Source organism: Passer montanus, unplaced genomic scaffold (genome assembly GCF_014805655.1).
Source record: "Passer montanus isolate IOZ18808 unplaced genomic scaffold, ASM1480565v1 scaffold131, whole genome shotgun sequence".
Classification (NCBI taxonomy): domain Eukaryota; kingdom Metazoa; phylum Chordata; class Aves; order Passeriformes; family Passeridae; genus Passer; species Passer montanus.
Genome location: NW_024359944.1, coordinates 226,765 through 251,992, shown reverse-complemented (window position 1 = coordinate 251,992; position 25,228 = coordinate 226,765). Strand labels below are relative to the sequence as shown.

General features: G+C 40.0%; 3 protein-coding genes across 4 annotated transcripts in view; 2 read left to right on the top strand and 1 right to left on the bottom strand.

Annotated features, from left to right (window-relative positions):
- RGS4 (regulator of G protein signaling 4) overlaps nt 1-1,864 on the bottom strand; it is a 33,223-nt gene extending 31,359 nt beyond the window's left edge. Inside the window, exon 1 of the mRNA XM_039699282.1 lies at nt 1,736-1,864. The gene's annotated coding sequence lies outside the window, so the exon portion shown is untranslated. The remainder of the gene's footprint in view (nt 1-1,735) is intronic.
- A 2,574-nt stretch (nt 1,865-4,438) lies between these two features.
- Nucleotides 4,439-12,572, top strand: LOC120497582 (regulator of G-protein signaling 18-like). Of its 2 annotated transcripts, none has more exons than XM_039699276.1 (5): nt 4,439-4,847; nt 5,532-5,633; nt 8,628-8,692; nt 9,694-9,860; nt 12,199-12,572. In XM_039699276.1, the coding sequence occupies exons 1-5, from the start codon at nt 4,729-4,731 to the stop codon at nt 12,451-12,453; spliced, it is 708 nt and encodes a 235-aa protein (XP_039555210.1). In that variant the 5' UTR covers nt 4,439-4,728; the 3' UTR covers nt 12,454-12,572. The 2 variants fall into 2 exon arrangements, with proteins under 2 accessions (XP_039555210.1, XP_039555212.1); XM_039699278.1 differs by having other exon boundaries at nt 4,441-4,847; nt 8,631-8,692.
- Nucleotides 12,573-17,382: 4,810 nt separating this feature from the next.
- RGS21 (regulator of G protein signaling 21) lies at nt 17,383-25,008 on the top strand. Its single transcript, XM_039699289.1, has 5 exons — nt 17,383-17,458; nt 19,753-19,948; nt 22,317-22,378; nt 23,581-23,747; nt 24,695-25,008. The coding sequence occupies exons 3-5, from the start codon at nt 22,336-22,338 to the stop codon at nt 24,896-24,898; spliced, it is 414 nt and encodes a 137-aa protein (XP_039555223.1). The 5' UTR covers nt 17,383-17,458; nt 19,753-19,948; nt 22,317-22,335; the 3' UTR covers nt 24,899-25,008.
- The last annotated feature ends 220 nt before the right edge of the window (nt 25,009-25,228 follow it).

The window sequence follows — 25,228 nt, the reverse complement described above, 5'->3', positions numbered from 1 at the left end:
ATAACATATAAGCTGAAAAAAGATATTGCAGAATAGCTGTGGAGGTTTGACAATGCCTGCTCTGGTAACAGCCTGGTTTCAGGGTCCTGAGATGTTCCTGATACTCTGACTGGAAAAGCAGAGTAAGGACATACCCAGCATTAAACGTGTTAGCTCTGCTTAAACCACCCAGTAGTTCAGTGATAGTAGACTCAGTCCTGATGCAACACAGATTTTATTCCCTTTTGTTCTGTAGGGAGTTTGATATTACGGTTAATAGTCAGTGGACTAGGAGTCACAGCTCTCTTGTGCATGACCAAACAACAGTCCCACATCTTTCCCAGAAGGACCAGAAAATTCTCAGCCCAATACTTGCGAGTGTTTGCTCCATTGCCATGGGTTTGCTCCATTGTCTTTAAAAAAAAATACTTTAAAAACCCCCCAAGACCAGGTTGTCATGTGAGGAGTCCTTCTGGGTTTCTGTAAGACAGAAATAAATCCAGTAGTGCAGAACGGCAGTAGGAAGGATATTTTGGGCAGCATTTAGAGAACATTCCTGCCTTCAGCATTTCCAGTGAATAGCACAACGAAAAAAACTTTTTAAAGAGGCCTGTGAGTGTGAAAGGTGAGTCTTTCCGGAAGCTGGTCATTAACACGCCATTGTCTAATGAGCACTGATGTCAGAGCTGGCTGCAAACACCGCAGGGCTCAGCCGAGGAAACGACTGCCTGAAGATTAATGGTGACAGTGATGCATGTCACTTGTAAACAGCACTAATCAGAGATGCCGGCCGGGAACCGCGGGCCAGGCAGGAAATGAATACAGCTGAGAACTTTGCAGACTCACTTTCTTATTCTGACCTTTCAAACGACCAAATAAATTAATTCAGTTTAGCACGGATGTAAACACTTTCCCCGGCAGAAGTTCTGATGAAGCTACAAAGACTCCCAAGCCTGTGCCACTCTTGAGTTTTCATCAGGGATGGCTTAAAAAATCCTTTAGCAATGCCTGGCTAGCAGACCAGTGCTTCATATCTGAAACAATGCAATTTTGTTTCCTTCCTTTTAAGCAGCAGTAACAAAGGAGAAAACCACGGTTTTCAACACGAGCTGTGTGCAGGCGTTGCAATGATTCTCCTTATGTAACTGAAGAACCCCACACAACAACCCCCTCCCCTGGGATGCATCTTTTAAGGGCACCACTAAACAAATTCCCTGAATTAGCAGACAGCAAGATCCTCTACATTTCCAATAGAACTCTCTTCCTTCTGGATTTGCTTCATGGGGAAGAGATAAAAAATCAACCATGACTTGGATCATATTATTATTAAATTTTACATACAATTATTGTTTCCAAATAGGAATAAACAACAAAAATATTGAGGAGTGATAAATTGGTCAGAAGTGACTGAAGAGCAGAATTATTAATTAAAACCAAATTAGTTCAAAACAGACAATTTTAATTTTCAAGTCTTCAAATGTCTTTACATGGAAATTCATGTTTTCAGCCCATGCTCTTCAGTGAAGATTCTTTCCATGCTTATTCTTTCCAGTAAGAAAAAACAGTAAAAATACTATTGGTTTAGGTGTTTTGTTTTTATTCTCATAAATATTGCTTCCCTTCAGCAGAAACCTAACCCAACAAAAGCCATACCGGTAAGATTGGATTTGAATAAGAACAGTGCTGGAGCAGTGGAGAAGCCCGGGCAGTGCCAGAACATGAGAATGGAAATGGAGGAAGCAAAGTTTGCATTTACCTGGGAAGTAAGGAGAACAGCTTTGGAGAGAGATGCTGTGGGATTACTGACAAAGGAGGATTTCCCTTTGTGCTGAGCTGAACTGTTCAGTCAGGGCTGCACTTCTCTTCAGCTGGACTGAAAGCCTGAATCTCTCAGAGACTCCCTGTAAAAAGAAAACATGACATTCTCAGTGTACAATACCATGGCCTTATTGCTAACACTGGCAGTCAATATTTCTTTCACGGAGGACAGCTACTGTGTGTATACAAATCAAGCATGACCTGATCATCAGCTGTGACAGGACCTTATCAAACACAAACAGAAACCAGTGCAGACAATTTTCAGCCAAAGAACAGGAAGGCCCAAAGATCAGGACATCACCTCATCATCCTGCACTTTATTCTCTATACAATTTTCATAACAAACTCCATGTGACTTTTATGTCACATGGAGTTTGTTATGAAAATACATGTAATATTCATCTAACCATTGAAAAATGTATTTCTGCAAGTAATAGAACATTAACTCAATATTGTTCTCACATTTCAGAGAGAATCTTGATTTGAGGGCTTAAAAATCAGTAGCCTCCTTCCCAACATTTTTCAGTGGTTAGAGAAATGGTTGGGAAACAGGACATTTAGTTCTCATCAGAAATTTTTTTTGGAGCTTTCTAGATCTCTAGTCATGTCATCAACATAATATTCTGTGTCTGCTTTATCTGGTTTTAAAATAACTTATTCATTTTCCTGTATCGTCATCTTGCAGCAGCCAAAATAGCCCAGAAGCATTTACAGGGTCATTAATACTGTTACTATAACTACTGTAGCTTACAATTCAAAACAGCGATGCTCATTAGCACCAGCAGCAGTGCTGACAAAACAGAGACTGACTTGGAGGCAATTTGGCTACTTCATGGCCTAGATTTAGTATAAGCTTTCTATTAATGGGGGAAAAATGTGGGTGAATGGGGGAAAGATTGTATGTGATTATTCCACCCCTCTCCACACTCCTTCAGATTTCCAAGTGAATTCTCAGGAGGTGTACAGCACACTGCTGCAGTCAGGACTGACACAATTGCTTGCTGTGTAGTACAGGAATAATTCAATCATCTAAGGCGTAAAACCCATTTAGGGTCATTGAAGAGTGAGTGGGACAGGCCCTTCAGACCATGGCTGGTGGGTGCTGAAAGAGGGACACAGCCACTCATCCCCATCTAGAAGCTGCCTGGCACAGTGGCCCCTCATAATTCACCTCTGAATTATATTCCATGCTCCAAATCTTTCTTAAATCAGCTTAGATGGAATGTGGAGGCTAAAATTACAAATATTTTCTGGGAGCTGAAATCAGCAGGTAACAAAATTATGGCAGATGAGCACGGACAGTATTTTACAGACATAACAGGTAAAAAAAGCTCATGTGACCACCACTATTGCAGAAAAGTGAAATAAAGTCATGCAGTCTATATTTATTTACTTATCTGTAAAAGGCAGAATAAATTATTAAACACAGCTGCGGTTAAAGCCATTTTAAAATATGCATGATATGATGCATAAGCCTTCTCTGAAATTGAAAATTAGGTTTAAACTGTAATTCTGCTTCCTAAAGTCCCTTGGGTTACAAAAGGCAGTTTGCACTGTTTCCCATTGTCTGATTTTAAAATTTGTATCACACATGTAGCACATGAGAGTTTTTCAGTTAACTCTTAAAAAAAAATCATGATAGATTATATCTTATTCTTCTTTTAATGCTTCACAAATTTGGATTCCTAGCAGAGTTGGGTTTTTAAAATTTCTTTTGAATATTAGTATCTCCCATTCCCATCCTTCTCAGCTCCACAAGAAAAAGGCCACAGTGGAACTCTCACCAGAAGTACCCATGTAAGTAAAACACAACAAAATTATGGGAGGTAATGAGGTCATGTCTTCTCAAAGCTCAGTGTCCTACCTGAGAAATCAAAATGAGATACTGCCATTAAAAACATGAGAACTATTGAATGCTTAATAAATTAATTACTGCAGTAATTTTAACCTTTCCAGTGCCTCATTCAGCTAACATTGAAGATGTTTCTTTATTAGATGTATTGTTCCTATGACACTTCCAACAGAAACTGAACTTAAACCCAAGAAACTTAACTGACATCAGACTTGTATGCGAAGAGATAATCTGTGCTGATAAACCTCAAAGATTAATAAATTTTTACCTTATGCAAACTGAAATGAGAAGTTTTGGGTTATTTAGTAACCAATTAAAATTTAAAAAAAAAAAACCCTTTTTTTTTTTTTTTTTTTTTCTGAACTAAAGACTGTCTATCTTGTGTGGGAGATTGCAAGTAAAAATAAATCCAGAGACAAAGAAGTGAAAGCGGGAGCATTTAGTGGACAAACTGGAAATTAGAAGTGGGTGGTTGTAATTTCTGAAGAATGGTGCAAAAATTAAAATATCTGCTTGCAAAATGATTGATCAGCCAAAGCTTGAAGGACACGCTGAGAAACTCTGAGTTTGAAGTCAGGGTGCTGTGGATGAAGCTGTGTGCAGCACATGGCACTGAGGCTGCACAGAGCAGCTTAAGGGCGGATGGAGTGCCTCTGGGGGCTGAAGAGAAGGCTGTATGTCATTTCATGTGACATCAATGTCATTAAGGTTAACTTTAGGAGCCTAGGGCATGTACGATGTTTGGGAGCACGGGCTGGTGCCACCCTATCCCGAGCAGGAGCTGAGCTGCGCGGAGCAGCCGCAGCTCTGGGCTGTGGTTTGCAGCGTGAGCCCTGTGGAGCTGCAGTGTCACTTCCCCAAGGGACGAGGGCACAACCAGAGCTGTCCTTAGAGCCCAGCGTGGGCACAGCTGCAGACCGTGGCCAGTGCAGAGCCACCTCCTGCCACCACCTCCTCTGGACACAGGGCTGGGGCTGGCCAGGGCAGTCCAGGCTGCTGCAGCATGTGAGAGCCCGAGCCAGCACGCACCGGGGGCGAATGAGCAAAGGGAACCTTGCCGGAAGCTTCTCTAGAGGAAGATGGAGAACCCACTTCTTTTATTCCCCCAACTCAACATATCTGCTTCAAAGGATAAACCCTATTACAAAGTCACAAAATCAGCAATTAAGGAAGAGCCACACAAAGCAAGCAAGCCTGGGTAAGTGTTGAGGTCACGCTGACCCTCTGCGTGTTCTGTTTACATGGAGGATTCTTCTAGCATAGTTTGTGGGGGTGAATTTAGGGCACAGCTAATTTAATTTTTGACATATATATGAGATCTCATGAACTGCAATCCTAGAAATGGTGTAAAATATGTGTAAAATATTAACTCTTTTTAGAAGAGTTATCTCAAAGAACTATCGTTTTATTTGAGGACAAGAAACAAACCAAATTAATGATCTAAAAATACTAAGAAAAAGAGGTTGCAAGAAGTTCTGAGAAATGCTTCTCTAAAGCCTGAATATCATCCGGGAAAGCTTTTTTCAAAAATTTCAAATGACAGGAAGCAATAGTTCCTTTTTTCTTTGTGAAACATTAAAAGTAGAAGATGCTGAGCCAATTGTTTACATTTTCTAATGGGAAGTTTGGCCCCTCTTCTTTAAAATAAATTAAAAGGATGTTGAAAATTAAAGGATTTCTATTTTTCTTTGCCAGTGTAAAATATGTGCTAAGCTATGAAGGAAAAAAAACATTAATGTGAAAAATATATGTAGGAGAAGTAACACCAACATTACTGTAAGTGAAAATAGGGAGTTGTATAATGCAGAAGCAGAGAATGCTTGAGAGGGAAAAACCAACTTTCTACAATGGTTCTTGAAAAGGTACTCCAATTCTGTCGTAGAGCTAAGCAGAAGAGAAATAGGCTGAGCCTGCTCCTGCAGAAACCTGAATTCCATGAAAGTGATCACCTTGGCAAACCTGGAAACTTGACAAAAGCAGCAAGGTAAACTTTGTAAAAGACTGGGTTGGTTGGGGATTCCCTCCACAAGAAGCACCTGTGTGACTCAGGATGTCTCCTGTACCCATGTGTGTGCATTCAGACTGGGCAGAGCAACCCTTTGAAAATTTATCAGTATAACCCAAGCATGCAAACACTACAGAATTACCTGGTATGCATCAAGGTAATCAGCAGTGTTTTCACACCACTTGGTGCCCATACACTTACAGAGAGGTTTAAACCTTGTGCCAGCAGCCTTGGTACGAGTCCACTGATTGTACAGAGCAATAATCCACTCAGAAATGCAGCTGGCAGGAAAATCATACAGTTCCTGGCAAAGCAGGTTTTCCAAAGACTTCTGTGATGTACAAATGCCATAGCTGTGTTAAATAGTGAATGCATAGTTCCTTAGTAACTGCAGTAATTGGTTGAATACTCTTGTCTCCAAAATTCATACACTCTGGTAGTATTGTTCCTAGTATTTACCATAAAGATGCAGGGTACAATCTTGGGTTTATTGACTTCCACAAGAGTTTAATTCCTCACTTCAATGGAGTACCAAGATCTCACTGCTGTATTAAGAATTGCATTTGTAGGTCCTGACTGAGAAGAAGGAATATGTAGAATTCTACAACACTGTGGCCTAAAATATGTATCGGCCCTTTCCTTCCACCACAGATCACTCCAGAACACTTCAGTGCTTACCACGGCCTTTTCCCTTGTTCCAGCAGTCCCCACTTTCCGAACCAAGCTGCCTGCTTTGACCACAGCTGCTTCTACAAACCATTAATGTGCTAATTAATGAGCACATGGTAGAGGTCATCTAAGGACCCAAACTCTGCTTCTAGAACCCATAGAAAAGTGGCTGGGGAGGGGGTATCTAAACACTCCCAGCGGTGCACCTGAGTAACCAGGCTGTGTTTGTTGCTCATGCTTTGAGATACCCTGGTTGCAGACATGTAAAACCATTCTAAGATTGCATCTGTAAAGAGAAAGCAGAGGCAGAGAGCGCTGGGTGGCTCATATACCCCAGGTATTTAATACAAAGTACAGCCATTCACTGCATTCTTACAAACTGCCAGACAGCACTTTCAGAGCAGTAACAATTCTCTGAAGAATTTCTCCCTTTTAACATCATTTCCTCATTCAGCCAGCTGTCTTTTACCACATTACTGTCAGCTGGTGTCTTACTAACAGAGATTTGACTGTTCTTGTATGGAAGAGAAACTTGTAGATTTTTGTTGGTCTTATATTTGGATTAAAGTGACAATTATATTTGTCAAAAAATACAAAAAAACAACCAACCAAATTTACTCTTTTTCAAATAATAAAGTGAGATAATAGTTTGAAATTTATTAAGTGATTTACTTAGGTTTTATGATTTCCATTTTCCACACAGTTACTAAAATAAGTAGAAAGAGATTTTAATGAAACACTGCAGGTGGAAATTGCAGTGATAGCAGAAAAGTTAATTAATCTGTTCATTGAATAGTTCACTTTTAGTTGAAATGTCTAACCGTTAGTTTAAATTATTTTCTTCTCATATTTAGAAAGTGGCAAAGATGAACAAGTCTTGGTTTCTGTCTATTATTACACAAGCTCACTGCTGCACTCAGGTCTTGGGGGTCTGTGAGGCTCCTGGGTTGTTGCAGATGCTGAAGGAAAACAAGCAACTCACAAGTAGGAGTTTCCAAACCCAGCAAAGACCCTCTCCAGCACTTCATGCCTTTGCGAACTGAGTATGTGGTCTGAAGTCATAAGGCTTTATCTTTCACTATGACCAAAATAATTTCTGTAGGTACAGGAACCTGCATTTGACAGAGTTCACTGTACTTTCTGTAATTCTCATAACTAATGAACGCTATAAGGGAGTGAGGTCTCATTTTACCTGAATCCAGAATCCCCCTGCTCTCCTGAATTTCATTTCTCCAGCCTTTGTACCTCTCCTCACAAACTGCTTTCTTCTCCCTAGTTAAAATTTTCATTCCTGCAGGAAATTACTTCAGCTATGAAACATGTGACACCTATCAAAATTTAAAAAAAACCAAAACCAAACGCCTCATTATAGGCTTAAATTCCTTACCAAAGAGATTGGAATTTCCTTTCATCTAAACTTTATGTGCCTCCTCCCTGCCAAGGGAGCCCAAACTGTGTAAATCAGGAAACAGAACAGCAAGTCTTGATGAGGAAGTGGGATCATATTCCAGAAACGTTTGGTCTATAAGAAGTTAATCTGATCAACCAATCCCAGACCTGTCACTTACTGATACTTTCAGTGTCCTGTGATTTGTCCTGGAATGAAAATGGTTCTAAACATTCACATCCACAAAGCAACTGATAAAAACTGGTGGTGTTTCCCCCTTTCTTTGCTGTTTTCTAGGGCAGATTTTTCAAAATTGAAGTGAAACTTGACATACTTGATGAAGAACATGAGGATTTTTATAAATGAGGCACAGTGTCTCAGAATAGCATGGCATTTGAAATGTTTGTGGTAAACAAACCAGACTACACGTGCTATTGCCCTGTAAGACTGACACCTAAACCATATTGCTACAGTTTTATCTTCAGGCTACAGAATTCTGCATATTTCATTAAAAGCAGACTGTGGTAACAGCCTCAGAGTGAATATATTCAAAACTACCTCTGCATGACTGTCTCTAGTTTAAACAGCTGAAAAGACCTACTTCCCTTATGAGTTTTACCATGCTACATGGTCTCAATTCCCTTAAAAATTAGTAGGACAACAGAAATACCACAACAAAAAGCCACTGCTCTATGTTTTTATAAAAAGAGAAGTATAACTGCAGGAAAAAATGTCAAGAGTGAGTTAAAGCAAATGTTCCTGAAGCCCCTAAGAGAATGATCTCACTTAGTGAGGTGATCTAATCAAAACCTTTGTGGAACAGTCCTGAGCCACAATGGTGACAGTTAATGTGTGTTACACAGCTTCTTTAATGCACAGTATGAACAATTCTTCAAAATTTCTTTCTGTTTCTTAAGCAGTGTGTCTCCTGAAGAAGCAGTGAAATGGGGAGAGTCTTTTGACAAACTGCTTTCTGAGAAAGGTCAGTAGTTTTTTCTCTCCATGCAGACTGTTGGATGGAAAATTGATGGTAAAAGATGGAAAATTATAAAATCCAGTTATGCCCTTGAATAGACATGCCAGTTACCTAAACTAGGTATGATGGATCATTTATGGCAGCATGTGTTTCCTGCTCTCTTGTCTTCTTCAGCTATAGCTTGGTGTCAATTTGTGAAAATAGTTTAAAATCATTTTTGTACTTGGTGTTTTATTGAACAAAGTAATATAGCAGACAGAAAAGAGCCCCTTATATTGCTCAAATATTCCTGACTGCATATGCTCCCTGTACTTAAGAAAAGACTTTGTCAGTCCTGACAGTCTGTTTCTAAGACAGTGATTGGATCCAAGCTGGCCATCGTTTGAGAGGCCCTGCTGCTCCCATCATTATCAAATGCACATATGTTCCTGCCTTCATTTTGGAGGGCCACACGTATGTTTCAGCTACAGTGCTGGACACTGGGCTCTTCAAATCTGTTCCTTGAACAGTTCATATCCACACAATTGCATTACTTCCACAGATGAAGCATGCTTGGCAAAGAAAATATCCTCAGCATAATAACAGCAGGATAAAGCAAATTATAGAGATGCTGAAAGCCATGAATTTTAAATTGCTGCTGAAGAGTAGTTTACTTATGAGCAAAGATTCAAATAGTCTTTTGATCAACCTGTATTGATATTCAGCTGGAATAAACTCCACCACTTCCACATACTCCCACATGTTTTGCTTAATGTTTTTTTCTAAATTTATGAGATCTTGGTAGCATTTTTTTACTGATGCTGAGAATTCTGTAAGGAAATTTGCAGGATCATAATGGAGAAACTGCACTTATTTTAAAGCATTTATGTATTCTAGGATAATTATCTGTAATGTGGTATTATTCCAAGGGAGAAAAACATATTTTACTACCATGCACAGACTCTTTGAAAGAGTAACTGTCTGATAAGGATATATTTTTTAATGCAATTCAACTTTCCCTTTTGCAGCTGGGCTGGATGCCTTCACAAAGTTTCTGAAAACTGAGTTCAGTGAGGAGAACATCGAGTTCTGGATAGCCTGCGAGGATTACAAGAAAAGCAAAAATGCACATGAACTTCTGCCAAAAGCCAAGACCATTTTTGAAACATTCATACAGAAAGATGCTCCAAAAGAGGTAGACCTTCCTCATTATACACAGTGCTTGATTGACACAACTGCATCTGGTGAAACTTTCTTTTAAGAAGTGCATGCCCAGAAGAAGCTTCAAGAGCTAATCCTGCAGTCCCCTGACATAAGAAGACTTTCCTAAAAGTCAAAACTCTGGAAGGAGCATGGACTTGTCTTGATTGACTCCCTCTCCCTTTTCCACCCCTCCACCTCCAGTGGTATATCCCTGGTGTTACTGTCAGCACAAAATGATGTTGTTATGACAGTCCTCACGAACACTAAGGCTTTGTTTTAGTATCCTAAGAATGAAAAAAGTTTTCATATTTCCAACTTTTTCATTTTACTGCAGTGTGTTAGAAAGGGTTCATAAATGAACAAAAGAAATAATTTTTTGCCTGCCCTAAAAAGAAGATGAACAGGTTGGGAGATCATAAACTTTTTAGTGAAATCACAAGCAGCCTCTTGAATAAGTCTTTTTGACTTACAGTTTCCTGTAATTCTATCACATTTGAGCAGATCAAATATGTCACTTGCCAATACCTGCATTTTTTTATTTGCCAGAATAGCAGAAGTTAAACACTAACTTCTGCTTCCTTGTAAAGAGGGTGAAAAAAGTGTAGTTCTCATTTTAGTGAGAGGATTGGAAAGCAGTGCAGTTTCCACCTGCAATTCTCATAGATAGCATTAAGATTAATATCTGCTTTTCCTAGGAAATACCTACTTTTAAGGACTTATGTCCCTTTCCATTCCTTTCCTGCTGTGTGCCTTTGGGGAGAAGCAGCCCTGGACTGGTAACAAGTGCTGACACTGTCAGTGCTTGAGACTGATTAAAGCAGAGTTGAGCAGGAGAAAGCTGAGGAGAGGACAGGGCAGGAAGTCATAGTAACATAACAATTTCTTTCTCTGCCATGCTTGAGTTTGGTGCAGGCAGGGTGGGTGCTGTGGTTCACCTTGGACACTTGGCTTTGGTGTGACTTCCTCCCTTGGGTTCAGCTGAGACCACACAGCTCTGGAGCTTGCACATCTCCTCTGACTTCCTGTCCACCAAAACTCTTTTACACACAAATTTCTAAGCCTACAGTTTGATGGGATCATAAAATTTTGGATGAGTGGACCCTTCTCTGATCACTAATTGCCCTCCAGCTCTTAGATCTAGACTATTTGTTCCAACTAGTTGTATGGAAATGATAGGTGCCTCTCAGGGAGGAAAAGAAAAACATTATAGAAGTCACTTTTTGATTGAGTCAACAATTTTTTTATATATTCTACCTTATTTTTCAAAATAACGTGCTTGAACCAGTGCCTGTCACTTCATTAAAATTCTTATACTATTAAATATTTCCCAGGGTGAATGCAGCAGCACATGGAGTAAATAGTAATTTTTATATGCTTTCCCAATGTAAGGCCTCGAGACCCATTTAAGTTTAAACAAAACAAAACAAACAAACAAACAAAAAAAAATAGAATTTTAAGAATTTTATCACCTTCCTACTACACAAACTACACAGAAACCAGAAATTTTAACTATTGCCTAATATCATCTCATTAGAACAAGTTCTACTTTAATCCCACATGAGCAGGGGAGATCTGTAATAGTCTAGTATTGCAAAGCTGGGAAGCTGTGACTGTACAGCGATCACTGTTAGAAAGTTACTTTTAGTCAAATATCAGAGTTTTTCTTCTGTTTCCCCAGTTTTCCATGGTACCAATGACACATTTGTGGAGACTTTCTGAAAGCCACCACTGAAGGCGAACACACCAATTCTGTGGTGTTAATATCCTGTTGTATGGGGGATTCAAGGTCCTCCTGATGCCTGCTAGAACAGAGGCTGGGCAGAAGTAGAGAAGGAAGAAAGGAATAAAGTAGGGATTTATTAAAAGGTCTTCACAGGATGCACCTTGGGCAGTACAAGAACCATGGCTACCCAAGATGGACGATGAGTCATGAGTTTTCACACTTTTGTAAGTTTTGGTCCATTTCCATACTGGGGTTCATTGTCCAGTTACAGCTCAGGTGATGCAGTCCCACCCTCCCAGTCTGCCCTCCTCCATTCCCTGTTGGTTGCACTTTTTGGGCCTGAAGCTGCAGCGGTGTCCTTGGTTCTGGGGCTGGAAAAGGATTGGTTTGTGTGACTGAGCTGTGGAGAGAACTTGCTAACACTTTATATGAAGTTCAGAGTTATAAACTAATGCAGTACAGAATCTGGAAAATATGAAAGCTCAAATTTAAGGCTTCATTCTTATCAGAAAAGTATTTTTCCAGCGTACAGTATTGGTGCTGTAGATAATAACACTGGATATGCATGAATGTACGTTAAACAAATACCCTTTTCCTCGTCCTCCAGGTGAATCTGGACTTTCACACCAAGGAAGTCACAAGCCAGAGCATGGGGCAGCCCCTGCGCAGCACCTTCGACGCGGCGCAGAGCACGGTGTACCGGCTGATGGAGCAGGACAGCTACCCGCGCTTCCTGCGCTCCGCTCCCTACCTGGGCCTGCTGCAGGCCCGGCCCGCGGCCCGCGCCCCGCTCCGCCGCCGCTCCCGCTCCTTCACCGTCAGCGACTTCAAGGGTGTGCGGCCGGACCTCACCGTGTGGTGACAGCCCAGCTCAGCCCTGCTCAGCCCCGGTGTCACTGTGCGGTGACAGCCCAGCTCAGCCCTGCTCAGCCCCTGTGTCACTGTGTGGTGACAGCCCAGCTCAGCCCTGCTCAGCCCCGGTGTCACTGTGTGGTGACAGCCCAGCTCAGCCCTGCTCAGCCCTGGTGTCACTGTGTGGTGACAGCCCAGCTCAGCCCTGCTCAGCCCCTGTGTCACTGTGTGGTGACAGCCCAGCTCAGCCCTGCTCAGCCCCTGTGTCACTGTGTGGTGACAGCCCAGCTCAGCCCTCCTCAGCCCCTGTGTCACCGTGCAGTGACAGCCCAGCTCAGCCCTGTGGTGAAGCAAAAGAAAATTCACTTACACCAGGTCAGGGTTCTGGAGCAGAATCTCACTTTCATAGAAAACTAGGTGACGTATTGGCAAGTCATAGCATGTGGAGTTTTCATATAGGATTTTTTTTTTAACTCAGGCAAAGGCTGTGATCAGATTTGGCAGAAAAATTTTATTTTCCTGCTTAAAAATGTCTCATATAGTGCCATTTGATATTACCCAACATGTATCCTGGGCCTGTACCATTTAGGCCAGAGTTTCATCACAGTTAGAATCTCTGTATCCAGTCTTTGCACACATTTATGTTTTTGCAGTATTTCCTACACTAAGCACAGAGAATTTATTGTATTTTCTCATAATGTAAAACACACAGGAGCATTATTAGGTATAATGCAAAGTTACATGAATTTTAACTAAAGAAACGGCATAATTAAATCTATAATTAAAATGTAGCCATTGCCTATTTTAAGAGGAACATAAAAATACCTATTTAATTTTTGGGGGTACATTTTTCTTATTCCACATGTCTGTTGTCTATTTTTAAGTTATGATGTATATATTAGCTTTGGCATCAAATACACGTATTCTAATTTTTTGCAACTAAATGAACAGCAGCTAAGGGACAAGAATGCTATTTTAACACAATGTGTATCCTTAAATACCAGGTGATGTCTATGCATATAAATATAAAATATTTCTACTTTTATTTATAAATACCAGCTTTATTACTAAACTGTATTCTAATTTTTTTCTGCCTTTTGTTTTGAAACTGTATCTGAAAATTAACAGCTCTTGGACTCAGGCAGGGCAAGTGTCAGTTCCACTGATCATTAATATCCTCTCTGTAGGTTAGAGAAGAGGAAGGAAAAAATCTTCTTTTTTATTTCTTTAATATCAAAGAGAGACATATTTTTTTATAGTCAGAATACACAGTCATTCTGTCCTTTTCTTTCACAGTTGATGCAGACATACCTTGAAGCTTGGGGCAGTTCTTGAAATCTTAGACATCGGTTCAGTTTAGTAAGGGGCTGCAGGATTTATCTGTGACTATGACTTGTATATATATTGGCATTGTTTCTTGCGGAATTGAAGCTTTCTCCCTTTCCCTCCCCTTTCTGTAAGTGGTGAAGGAGAAGAGGTGCAGTTCCTGAGGATGGGACTTTGTGTTCATTGTTAATTTGGAGTGTATATGAACTCTGGATCTGCAGGTTTCCCTGTCTGCTTTATTAACTTCCAATAAATATGATCTGCTTAAAGAGTTGTCAGGATTCGATTTATCATCAGTACATGGATGAGGAAGATGGGAAGACTTCACCTAGGGTTCAAATCTAGCTGTAATCACTGCCACATTAATCGTTACTGTGCACAGAGATCCAAACTCCCGTGGAAATGCTGCTGAGGCACAGTGACCCAGGAGCCATCTCCAAGCTCTTACCTTTACCTGGGGAACAGAGAGGAAACACATTTGTGATGATGATCTGTGATGGTTTATTCATCACCCTCCCCTGATCTCAAAACAGCAGGCACAGGCTCTTTCTGACAGCGAAAGCAGTCAGGACCTGGGCAAAGGGGTTTTTTTTTCACAGAAAGAATGGTCAGGCATTGGAATGAGCTGCCCAGGGAGGCAGTGGGGTCACAGTCTCTGGAGGAATTCAAGAGGCCTCTGGCTGTGGCGCTTGGGGCTATGGCTTAGGGGTGACTGTGGTTGGGGAAGGTCAATGGTTGGATTAGATCTTGAAGATCTCTTCCAGCCTTGGGGATTCTGTGATGAGGGAGTCTCCAGTATCATCAACCGTGTCTGAATGCCAGTTCTCAGATATTTAAAATATGCATGTTCCTGTGCTGTGTATGAGGATCTGTGTTGGAGGAAGGGAGCAGATTTGAGAACAGCCCCACCCAAATGTTGGCACTGGGTTTGTTGCCACACAGACATAAATTCTGTGCTAAATTCTGCCCTGGTGTGATTGTGTGCCTTCATATCAGCAGAGAATACATATTTTGGATGGATTGCCATGAAGGAAAGAACTGAAAAAAATACATATATTTAATACTGTTCCAAAATCCAACCAAATTACAAATACAGTACCCTGAGTAAGACTTTTTCTTGTTAGCAAAATCCCAGCTGCTATTCAGAAGGGTTGCAATGATAAATAAAAGTCAGCAGGTGCCCTTTATTTCATTTCACAGACACATGGAAAATTTTGCTTATCTCCAGGGAGGCCTTCCTCAAACCCATCACTCTGTGGTACTGACAGTGCTAGTGCCTCTTATGAGTTTCATAATGAAAACAAACAAATAAGATATTCCTGGTAGCTATTTATGTGTGTGTGTTTTCCAGAGATAATTATGAACCCTAGCTGAATTTACAGCAAACTAGTGCCATGGGAACTACTGTAAAAAGAAAGTCAAGATAAACTCAGAGAAAGGAAGGCAAAGTACACAAAGATAAACCAAAATGACATAATTATTCTGCAATTTTTTTTTTTTCTATAAGAGGGTCCTTTTAGTGAGGGAAAATGAGCATCTACTATTTAGTGCTGTGCTGCAGTCCTGAAGATGAAGTAGGCATGGATTTAGCACAAGTCTGTAATGCTGTTCCAGGATTGATCTGACTCAGGACTGACCCTGCTCAGATGGATTTACAGCACAAATCTTAGGGTAGTAGCAGAGAACACAGTCAGGCTTCTCTAGTTTTGGCAGAATCCGTGTCACAGTTATGTAAATCCTCTCGCTGAGCCACCATAATGCAAATAATACATATACAAAGCCTGTTGAGCAAGTATTATTATTGTTTTATGTAGCAGCTTTTTATATTTATATATGCCATTCCGGATCCAGCAAGAGCTCCCAAAATATTCTTCCTGTCAACACAATAATTTACTCTACCCAAACACTGCACTTTACTCCTTACATAGATGAAGTCTCAAGACACAAAGCATAAGGGAAACAATCTGCTGACTTGTGTGGCACCAAGGTTTTCCTCCTGTTTCAACACTTCAGTCTAATTAGATGCTTTAAATTGGCTGAAGGTGCTGTTGTTTAATTTGAGAGAGGTGGAAATACATGGGACCAAATATTTTCTTCCAGTTGTGGATTTTTTATTTAACAAAAGACAACTTAACCGATTTTTCAATTGACAGGAAACAAGAATGAAATCTAAGATAAATAATCTCACAGAAGAATGTTGATTTCCATCTTCCAGTGAAGCAGGCAATCAGTAACATGGCTCTTACATGCTTTTACATGTTACAACTTTTAAGTTACTCACAAACAGCAGATCATTTTCCTCTCGTTTTGTCCCCAGCTGCTTAGCTTGCCTTAAACAGGTACTGCTTTGAATGCAGCTCCCTCTCTTTCCACACATGCTGCCAAAGACTTCAGCCGAGAAAAAAAATGCAGAAAATCATCTTCCTCTCATCAGTGATTCATATGCTCATGAACTTACTCCTTGCTCAGCTGCCTATCCCAGATCCCACTCTGTTCTTTGCATTTTAGTCAAATGCCTCAATCAAATGCCCTTTAAGCTCCTGTGTGGCTCTGTGCCAAAGATAAAAATGTATTTCCTCTATCCAACACCGAAGCTTGCTTCCAGTTTTACTTTTCTCCTTGTTAATGTGTTGCTATCTTCCATTTGCTGGGCTCTTATCACTTAGGGCTGGTCTCATAAAAGCTCCCTCTGGTTCATACCAAAGCTTTTCTCTCTCATTTCCTAAATATAATCTGTTTGTGTAACCTCCTCCTAATTCTCCCTTATACTTTACAGGAAATTATTTGGATTCCCAGATTTACAGTCTAGCCTCTACCATTGCCTTCTCCATGAAGGGTAACTAAAATTAACTAGCAAGAAACAGAATCCTACCACAGCCATTTGATAGCTTTCATGCAGGACAGAACATAAGGCTGAAGCCTAAAAAAAGGACAACTCTGAACTCTCATTTCTTCACCATAAAATTTGCTCATAAGGAAGACACTCTTGTTTCTTCACAGCTGAGTGGCCTCATTTTAAATTTCTGCAGCTAATGCTATTCCAGTTTTTCCTGGTTGCACATTTTTTGAGAATTGTTTCCAATTCTTTTCCAATGGAGGTTTGTGATTGTATAGCACTTAAAAATCTGAATATGAGGAGCCCAAAGCACTGTAAAATATTTTGACAGCTTGTTCTTGAAATCAAAACATTTCACCTGAAGGGCATAGTTTGCTTGGGTGGAAAATAACAGCTCATTTTCTTATGCAAAACAATTCTGTAGCATACTGAAGGCACACAGAGTTATTCACATGGAAAAATATAAATTATTTTGTGAATTGCCTATGCTGTGTAGGGCTGTGGGAAGGTGGGCATTTACATAGTGTTGTGATTAAGGTGTATTTGCATCCCCGTGGGACAGGCATTTCCATGTTCTTAGGATGTCAGCAGTGCTTGGATCAAGTTGGCTTCTCCCAACATAAGGGATGCACCCAAGTCCCCGTGGACTTCGACTGCTTGGGGCAGCAGAACATTAATTTTTTTTTTTCTGCTGAGATTACTTTGTACAAACCAGCAATACCCAAGCAAATCTCTGCATGGAATGGAATAGAATTAACAGAGGCCAAGTGCTGAGGAGCATTAACACACTGACCTGCTGGGAAACACCAGCACATCCATTGGAGAGTGTGAGCTTTTCTCACTTTGTGCTCAGGTGAGTACAAGGCAGCTCTTTAAGGAACATGTGTAAATGGAAATGATTACTTATGTTAATAAAGCAGTGGTTTGAATATGTAGCATTGCTTTAGACTGTTTATTGTGATTAGTATCCAGGTCAGATGAACAAAAAATGACAGGTCTTATGGCCCAACAGCCAATAGCTTTTCATGAAAGAAGGTAATTCAGTGAAACTAATGCCTAAAGACAGTTAAAGAACAAAAGGTGAGCATCAGTAAAAGTCAAGCTGTGAGCCTAAAAGTTCTGGAGATTTAAATATTTAATAAACATGGGTTTCTTGGCAAGTAATAGTGGCAAAGTTGGGAACGTTCAGTCAGATCCACATTCCCTTTTCTAAGTTTCAGCTCCCATGTCATCAAAGGCAGAGGATTCACAAATCCATAGGCCAGTCCTCAGAGTTACTGGAAGGTTAAGCCACAGGCCTGACAGATAAAGAGAAAAATACCCTGCAATTAGCTGAGCAGATAAGGGCCTGAGCGATTCTGGAAGTCCAGTCCCAGCTAGGACTGAACTGAAGCTATAACTGTGTGTTTCAGCTGGGTCCAGATTCACAAAAAGTTTAGCACGAATTCTATGTGCAATTTCCAGCCCATCTCTACTACATGTTCTTATTTCATTTTCTTTACTTGATGCTGTTATTATGATAGCCAACACACTGGCACAAGCAGCTGATACATTTGTTTTAATACTAAGATCACTTTTTCTTCTATGACATTTCAGTGAAATATCAGAGTTTCCTTCCAGAAACAATTAAGTTCCAAGCAGAGGAAGTACAGAGAAATACAACCAGCTAGTTTCTATGGGAAGAAGTGGCTGTGCCTAACTTTGGTTAGTGAACTTATTTTCATTGCCCCAGTACAAATATCACAACAATTCTATTAACCTGCTGCATACCTGAAATATTTTCAGCTTGCATAGGCTGAGCAGTAACTGATGGCGCAGAATGTTGTACAGTGATAAGGGTCCCTCCCAGCTTCTTTGTGGTTTTGTGGATTGTGAGCATACTCCATAAAATGCAAAAGCTATTTGACTGCATCCATCCATTTATTTTGTGTGCTAGAATATTCCTGGGTTTTGGCATAGTTCTGTGGCTGGTAAGACTGACTTAAAAAATATCCATCAGTCCTGAAAAATCTTGAAGAGATGTTCATGTCTGCTTCATTCAGATAACAGGCTATCAGGTAGAAATTTTAGAAATATGTGTGTGGCACTATGTGGAATTTTGTTTTGAAATTAATGTATATCATTTGATGATTTTAAGAAAAAATAGGCACAGCTCCTCAACCTTCCCTCTCATAGTTTCACAGGAATTAATGGAACTATGATATAACAATTATAAACCTCTTTTAGAAAAGCAAAATAAATCAATTTATGGTCACAGTTCTAAGGTGGATAAATAGAAGAACTACTGGGATTAGACACAGGATAAACACTGAGAAATTAACAGAGCCAGCCATAAAGTATGAGTTGCCTAATTTAGTGTCACCTCTGTCCTCACAACTGGACTGACTTTTCTGTCATGCCACTGTTAAAAAAATTCAAATTGTAGCTGTTTACTTCTGCCCAACCAGAAGCTCCACAAATAAATATCGATTGCATTTTGTATGATGTTTATTTCTTTTTGCCAAAGCTCAAACCTGGGACTGAATCAGGCACAAAGAATTTGATGTCAATGCAGATGCTGAAAGTTTTCTTCCCAGCTGTAAGATGCTGAAGTTAGTCTCATGAGCACAATGCACTAAAAGGCTTTTGGTCCTCTCTGGCACACAAGTTGTTCTCTAAATAAAAAAAAATGACCAATTAAGCAAAATAAAAATTATGTCAGTAAACCAGGATGATAATTAGTATTTCTGTTCTTCTGCTACAATGTTTAGAAGCAAGCAGATGCAAAGCTAAGGAATTACAGAAAGTATTAGAATTTTGCTGCCAAGAATATTTTTTAGTAATATGTGGGACTAAAAGGGCATCTTAGGTCATAATTTCTAGTGTTCTATTAATGAAGACAACAATTTAAAATAATCTCATAAATATATGAAGCTCTATCTTCAAAGTACAGAAGAATAGAGAGGGCAAAAAATTCTGCTGGAAGACTGCAAAGAGCAACAGTTTGTGAAGCCTTATTCTGGTTTTCAGTCTGAATTTGTTCACTGGCTGCTTCTATACATTTATTATTTTGTCAGTATAACCATTATGCTAATTTTTTTTTTTCCTCACCCAGTTATCTCTCTGTATTCAGAGGGCAATCATAGCTCCTCTCTGCTTTCGTCTTAGAGACAAACTGGTCTTTCATTCTTCTCCTGCATGACAATTCAATTCTCCTGCTCGTCCCAGTAATGCACCTCTCCGTATCTGTTTCCATCTGATTTCATCTTTCTGGAGCCCAATTGACCAGATTCACTGTTTTTTTGTCCCGTGTGAAGTTCATCAAATAGATTGGCCCGAAACTTCTTTTACAGATCTACAAAAGGTAAGGATAAGGAATAACATCCTAACATTGCTAAGGGCGAAACATGGCATGTGGTGCTTGGGTTTTTCTTTCTTGGAAGATGGACATGGCTAAAATAAGAAAGATATTCTCAGGCAGGCAGGAGGCAGCTTTGCTCATGACCGTACCACAGAGGAAAATCAAATGGGGCTGAAACTCCTAAGACTGCTCTACCAGGTGTAAAATATTTTAACTGAGAAGACAAAAATCCCTAAACCTGCAAGTTGGGACAGCTGGGATCCCAGTTTCTGAACCACTGAAAGTTTATGCCAGGTGGGGACATTGAGAACCAGGAGTCTGAGTAATCTAAGTAAAGGATTTGGCCTCAGGACAAGATTTGGAGGGAGGCAAGAAATCAATCAGTAAGCCTGCTTGTTCAAGGAGAGTGAGGGACAGCAAGGGTTGTACAGGGGAAGCAAAGAGCTGGGGATGAACGAATAATTATCAAGAGCAAGAGACAAATTACACAGACCATCAGCTGGCTACAATCCCTTCTCAGCCAGTTTTAGGGAGCAATAAGGTCCTCTCTGGGGCTTTTCTCCAGGCTAAACACCCCAGCTCCCTCAGTGCTCCTTATCAGACCTGTGCTCCAGCCCCTTCACCACCTGCTGCCCTTCTCTGGACTTGCTCCACCACCCATGACCCTGGGCAGGAATGTGTTGCCATTGCCCCCAGTCCCTTTGTATTATGGCAACTATTAGGTGAGAGTGGCACTGCTTAAAAATAGGCCACATTTCTGAAAGAAGTAATTTAAAAGAATATGTTGAGAAGATTTGTCAGTGTGCATTGTCCTGTTTGATTATTCACATGCTAACTGTATTGTTCCTGCTGTACCTTCAGCTTGAAGATCAGTCAGAAAAAGAAACTCTGCCTTCCCTGAGACAGTCAGACAGACAAACAGTGGAACAAAAAATGCCAGTGAAGTGAGTTGCTGTTTATGGCTATTTTAATGGTAGAAGATTTACATGATGGGATGACCAAGTTTGAATAATCTGTACAGCTTTATTTTCCTTCCCCCTTTGAAGGGGATATGACTATTCTGATTCCTTGTTGTCAATTCTGCTTTCCATTCCCATTCAAGTAAATTCCACATGGTTAGTGAGATCATTCTGAGTGGTGAATAAATATTAAAACAACGAATATTACCTATAGGAACAAGAAGCAAAACTGTCTGGTTTATCCTGCTCTTTCGTTTTGCTTTTTTGCTTGACAAGAAAGCTAGTAAACATTTAATAAAGATCCTGAAAATTTGTCATATATTTGATAAAAGTTTCTTATTGTTGGTAAAACAAATTCTCTGCTGATTAATGCCATCATCACATGATGTCTCACAAAGTACAACATAATGCTATGTTTAGTTTTCATTTGTATTTTCACAGACTTACTATATTTGCACTCCAGCTTCCCTCATGTATGTCTTTATATATACTTACAAATATGCACAATTTTTTTTCTTGCTTAAATACAATTTTTTAAGCACTCTGGATACAAGTAAATGGAGAGCTACAAAAAAGTTTGATTGTTTAAGGTGTCACTGCCACCATCCCTTGTAATAATTATAACTACAGCCACATAATATCGTGACACTGTTATATGATCTCTTTATAAATTTGCAATTAGAAAATATCATTAGTGGTGATGCTGAGAAATGGCTGTGGAACACAGCTCTCAAACCAGCCTCTGTAATTCAGAGAGCAGGGTTTTGATAGCTGAGCTCTCAGAGCCCCCTTAGGAACATCAAATGTTTTTTACAGAACTTGAGAGTACTTGTGATTTTTTTTTTTTAATGCGGAGTTGGGTTTTTTTGTTTGTTTGTTTTGGTGGGGTTTATTTGTTTCTTTGCTTTAAGAAAGCTGGCAATATTTTATACAGAACAAAGTATTTGCCCTCATGCCTAGCAGAAGCCTACAGCAAGTTGCAGGGGAAGAGCCAGAACTATGAATTTACTATGAATTATTTATGCCACTGAGAAGCTCATATAAGGCCCATATTTCCTATTAGTGTTAGCTTGGTAACATTTTAGATAATTCCTGTCATTACAAACAAAAAGTGCTGTATAAATTAATGCCTACTCCTTTTGAACTTGAGAAGAAATTCAGTATACTCTCTAGAACATTCCTACCTCTCCTGTGCTTTATTAGAGCTTCAGCAGCTGCAAGCATTACAAGTATTTCCAGGATGAATAATCAAGTCAGCAGTTCCAATATCCCTGTTTTGCTGTGTGTAGGGTAGGAGGAGTGGCTGAGCCCCTCTCCCAAGCAGCCAGCCACACCATAGGCTCTCAGCCACCCCAGGCTGCACAGGGCAGAGACCACAATGCTATTTTCAAGGGTAGATGTTGTTTCCACAGGTCAAATGCTGGGGGAAGCATGGCCTGGTCTGAGTCTGTGGATACAGTACTATCCAATAAAGGTAAGAAGCGATGGGAAAACATTCGTGTTTTTAAAACAGTTGTCATCCCAATTACCAAACATTTTTGCCAGGTTTTCACACTGCTCTCCAGTTCAGCTCCCCACATGCACTGAACTGACCAGAGCTGCTGCTGGAGGTGGGGGAGCTGCTGTCCTGAGAGGTTTGTCCAAGCTGCAAACACAATATACCTTCTGGCCAGTGCTCAAGGGCAGGCAGAAATCCTATAAAATAGTTTTTATTAAAGTAATTGCTAAATTCCCCTTGCAGTGGTTTCATTTTTCATAATTTTTTACACAAAAACCACAAAGGTTTTCTTAGGTATTCCTGAGAAATATGTGTGTTGTGCAGTGACTTCCAGTCAAACAAAAAATGACATATCTAAAGTAATTTCTCCTAGAAGTGCCATTTCTACAGACCTGACACCACAAACCACAAGCAACTTGGAAATGTCCTTGCCCCTCCCCCATTTCCCAGCAGTAATATCATTGCCTGGACCCTGGGATGCCTCCACACTGTTCCTGGAGAGCATTAACTTGACTAACACAACTAAATTTGGGTACTGCCAGCTTTCTTTACTCAGAGCTTGTGATTTGGATTAATTTTAAAATCATTTATTCCAAACAAACCTTTATTTCTTTCATTTTTTCCCCTTCAAAGTGAAAAAGAAAAAGAAAGAGGAACAAAAAAGTAACAAGGAGTCCCTCTTTTATCCAGGTATTCATCTTTCCTTGCAAGGACATAGAAGCCCCATTTGGGCAGGGAACCTCAGCTGTGGGGGAAGCACACTAGCACAGTGTGACCTACATTTCTATTTGCTTCTCAGCCCAGGAGTCAGCCTCAAATCTGATTTCCCAGTCACTACAAATCCTTTTGAAGACCAAAACCTCTAGGATCCCCTTTTAACAAATGTACCAGTGCTAAAGAGACCAAACCACAGATGGCAGCTGTTGAGAGCAATATTTGGCTGGCAACTCACTGAAAAACTCTTTTAGTAGTCCCCTTATCAGCACCATAATTTAATCTCCTATTTATTTCCCCTGCAGCAGCTTCTCAAACCTGACTGCTAGCTGACATGTAAAAGAGTGACAGATACATAGGTTACACTATACACATACTGTAAATATATAAATACACACACACACACATAAATAGCACTGGCCTTTCAATTTACCTCCACCCACTATCTGATGCATTTTCCCCAGAGGGCCTGGCAGCTTTTCGGACATTTTTGAAATCCGAGTTCAGTGAGGAGAATGTGGAGTTCTGGCTGGCCTGCGAGGACTTCAAGAAAACCAAATCCTCCACCAAGATTGCCTTGAAAGCCCAGAAGATTTATTCTGACTTCATACAAGCTGATGCTCCAAAGGAGGTAAAGAGTCTGTTCTGTGTGTGCTTTGGGTACTGAGGATAGGGATGAATTGGAAAGTTCAGATCCAGACTTCAAAGAATGACCGAAAATGCAATTCAGCCTGGCTGTAACTCCCATTTAAATGTCCATTATTTACCAGGTAAGCACCTTGTGCAACTCTGTGAAGCAAAGATGTTATGGTTTACACTTCACATTCTTTACATTCTTCACACTGGGAATAAGTTTACATCATCTTCTGAAATTTCTGCCAGAAATTTTAAGGAACTTTATGCTCAGTATAATTTGTTTTCTCTAATAATTTTTGTAATGCATTAAGCACCATCTCTTCTGTATTCAATGTACCAGAACATTAGTAGGTTTATGATTGCATTTGTTCTTTTGTGTAGGTATTTTTGACATGATGAGAATGCAAAAATTTCCATCACAGAATTCAATTTTATAATTATTTCAAAAAGGCTTACTGTGAAAGAACAAATTGCTTAATAATCATTATTCACTTTCTGCACTTTAAATATTTACACTGATGTTTTTGCCTTTGCTAGCAAGATGTTCCCATGTGTTACATATGATTAAAATACATCTTGTTACTGTATTTTAAATACAAAAATCCTTAGAAAACACATAGGGCCAAAGTCTAAAATGATGCTGAGCACCTTCACTTTTAATTTACCTTTGGTAATCAGTACTTACACAGGATTTGGTTTGGCAGAAAGATGAGAAGGAAAAGCAAGTTTTTATCTTCTTTTTTTTCAGCGATGCCATCTTTTTAAGAGCCAAATAAAATGAACAATTCAGTCTGCTGGAAAAGGAAGGGATGAAGTCCCTGTTTATTTGCATCAATTGGGTTATTTGGGAGGAAATTCAAATGCAGCTTGTGTCCTGGACACAAACAGACCTCAGCTTTCCAAGCAAACTGACACCACTTTCATGCTCCTTTCCTCCTACAGATTAATATTGACTTCCATACCAAAAATGACATCTCCCAGAACATCTCTGAGCCCACCCTCAGCTGCTTTGATGCTGCTCAGAGCTCAGTCTACTGTCTCATGGCAAAGGACTCTTTTCCCAGGTTTCTGAGGTCAGAAGTGTACAAGGAACTGGTGAAGAAGCACCAGGACAGAAATCAGAAGAGATGGCTCCCGTTTCTGTGAGGAAAAACACTGAGGCTTTAGGAATTGATAATGCCTCCCATTGCAATTCTGTACAGATAATATTCATTATTAAAGTGATTGCAGAAGCCACTTTCAAGAATCACCTGTGCCACTTGTTTTTAAGTAAAAATTGCACGTGATGCTTTCTAATAACAGTAGAGAAATATTCAAGAAGCAGGAATATGCTAGACACTTGAGCTACCTTCCTAATAAAAAAGTTTGCCATTGTTGTTTTTTTCCCAGTGTTTGCTTCATTTTTCAAAGAGATGTGAGATTTTAAAGCATAATGCTTTGGTTTTCTTGTTTGCTGTTGATTCCTCTTTAGAAGTA

Bases quoted from the DNA above. Each gene is read 5' to 3' on its own strand.
- LOC120497582 (XM_039699276.1), top strand. From the start codon at position 4,729: ATGGAGAACCCACTTCTTTTATTCCCCCAACTCAACATATCTGCTTCA. The intron at 4,848-5,531 runs GTAAGTGTTGAG...ATTCTGTCGTAG, and splicing joins CACAAAGCAAGCAAGCCTGG to AGCTAAGCAGAAGAGAAATA. The intron at 5,634-8,627 runs GTAAACTTTGTA...CTGTTTCTTAAG, and splicing joins AACTTGACAAAAGCAGCAAG to CAGTGTGTCTCCTGAAGAAG.
- RGS21 (XM_039699289.1), top strand. From the start codon at position 22,336: ATGGCCTGGTCTGAGTCTGTGGATACAGTACTATCCAATAAAG. The intron at 22,379-23,580 runs GTAAGAAGCGAT...CATTTTCCCCAG, and splicing joins TACAGTACTATCCAATAAAG to AGGGCCTGGCAGCTTTTCGG. The intron at 23,748-24,694 runs GTAAAGAGTCTG...TTCCTCCTACAG, and splicing joins AAGCTGATGCTCCAAAGGAG to ATTAATATTGACTTCCATAC.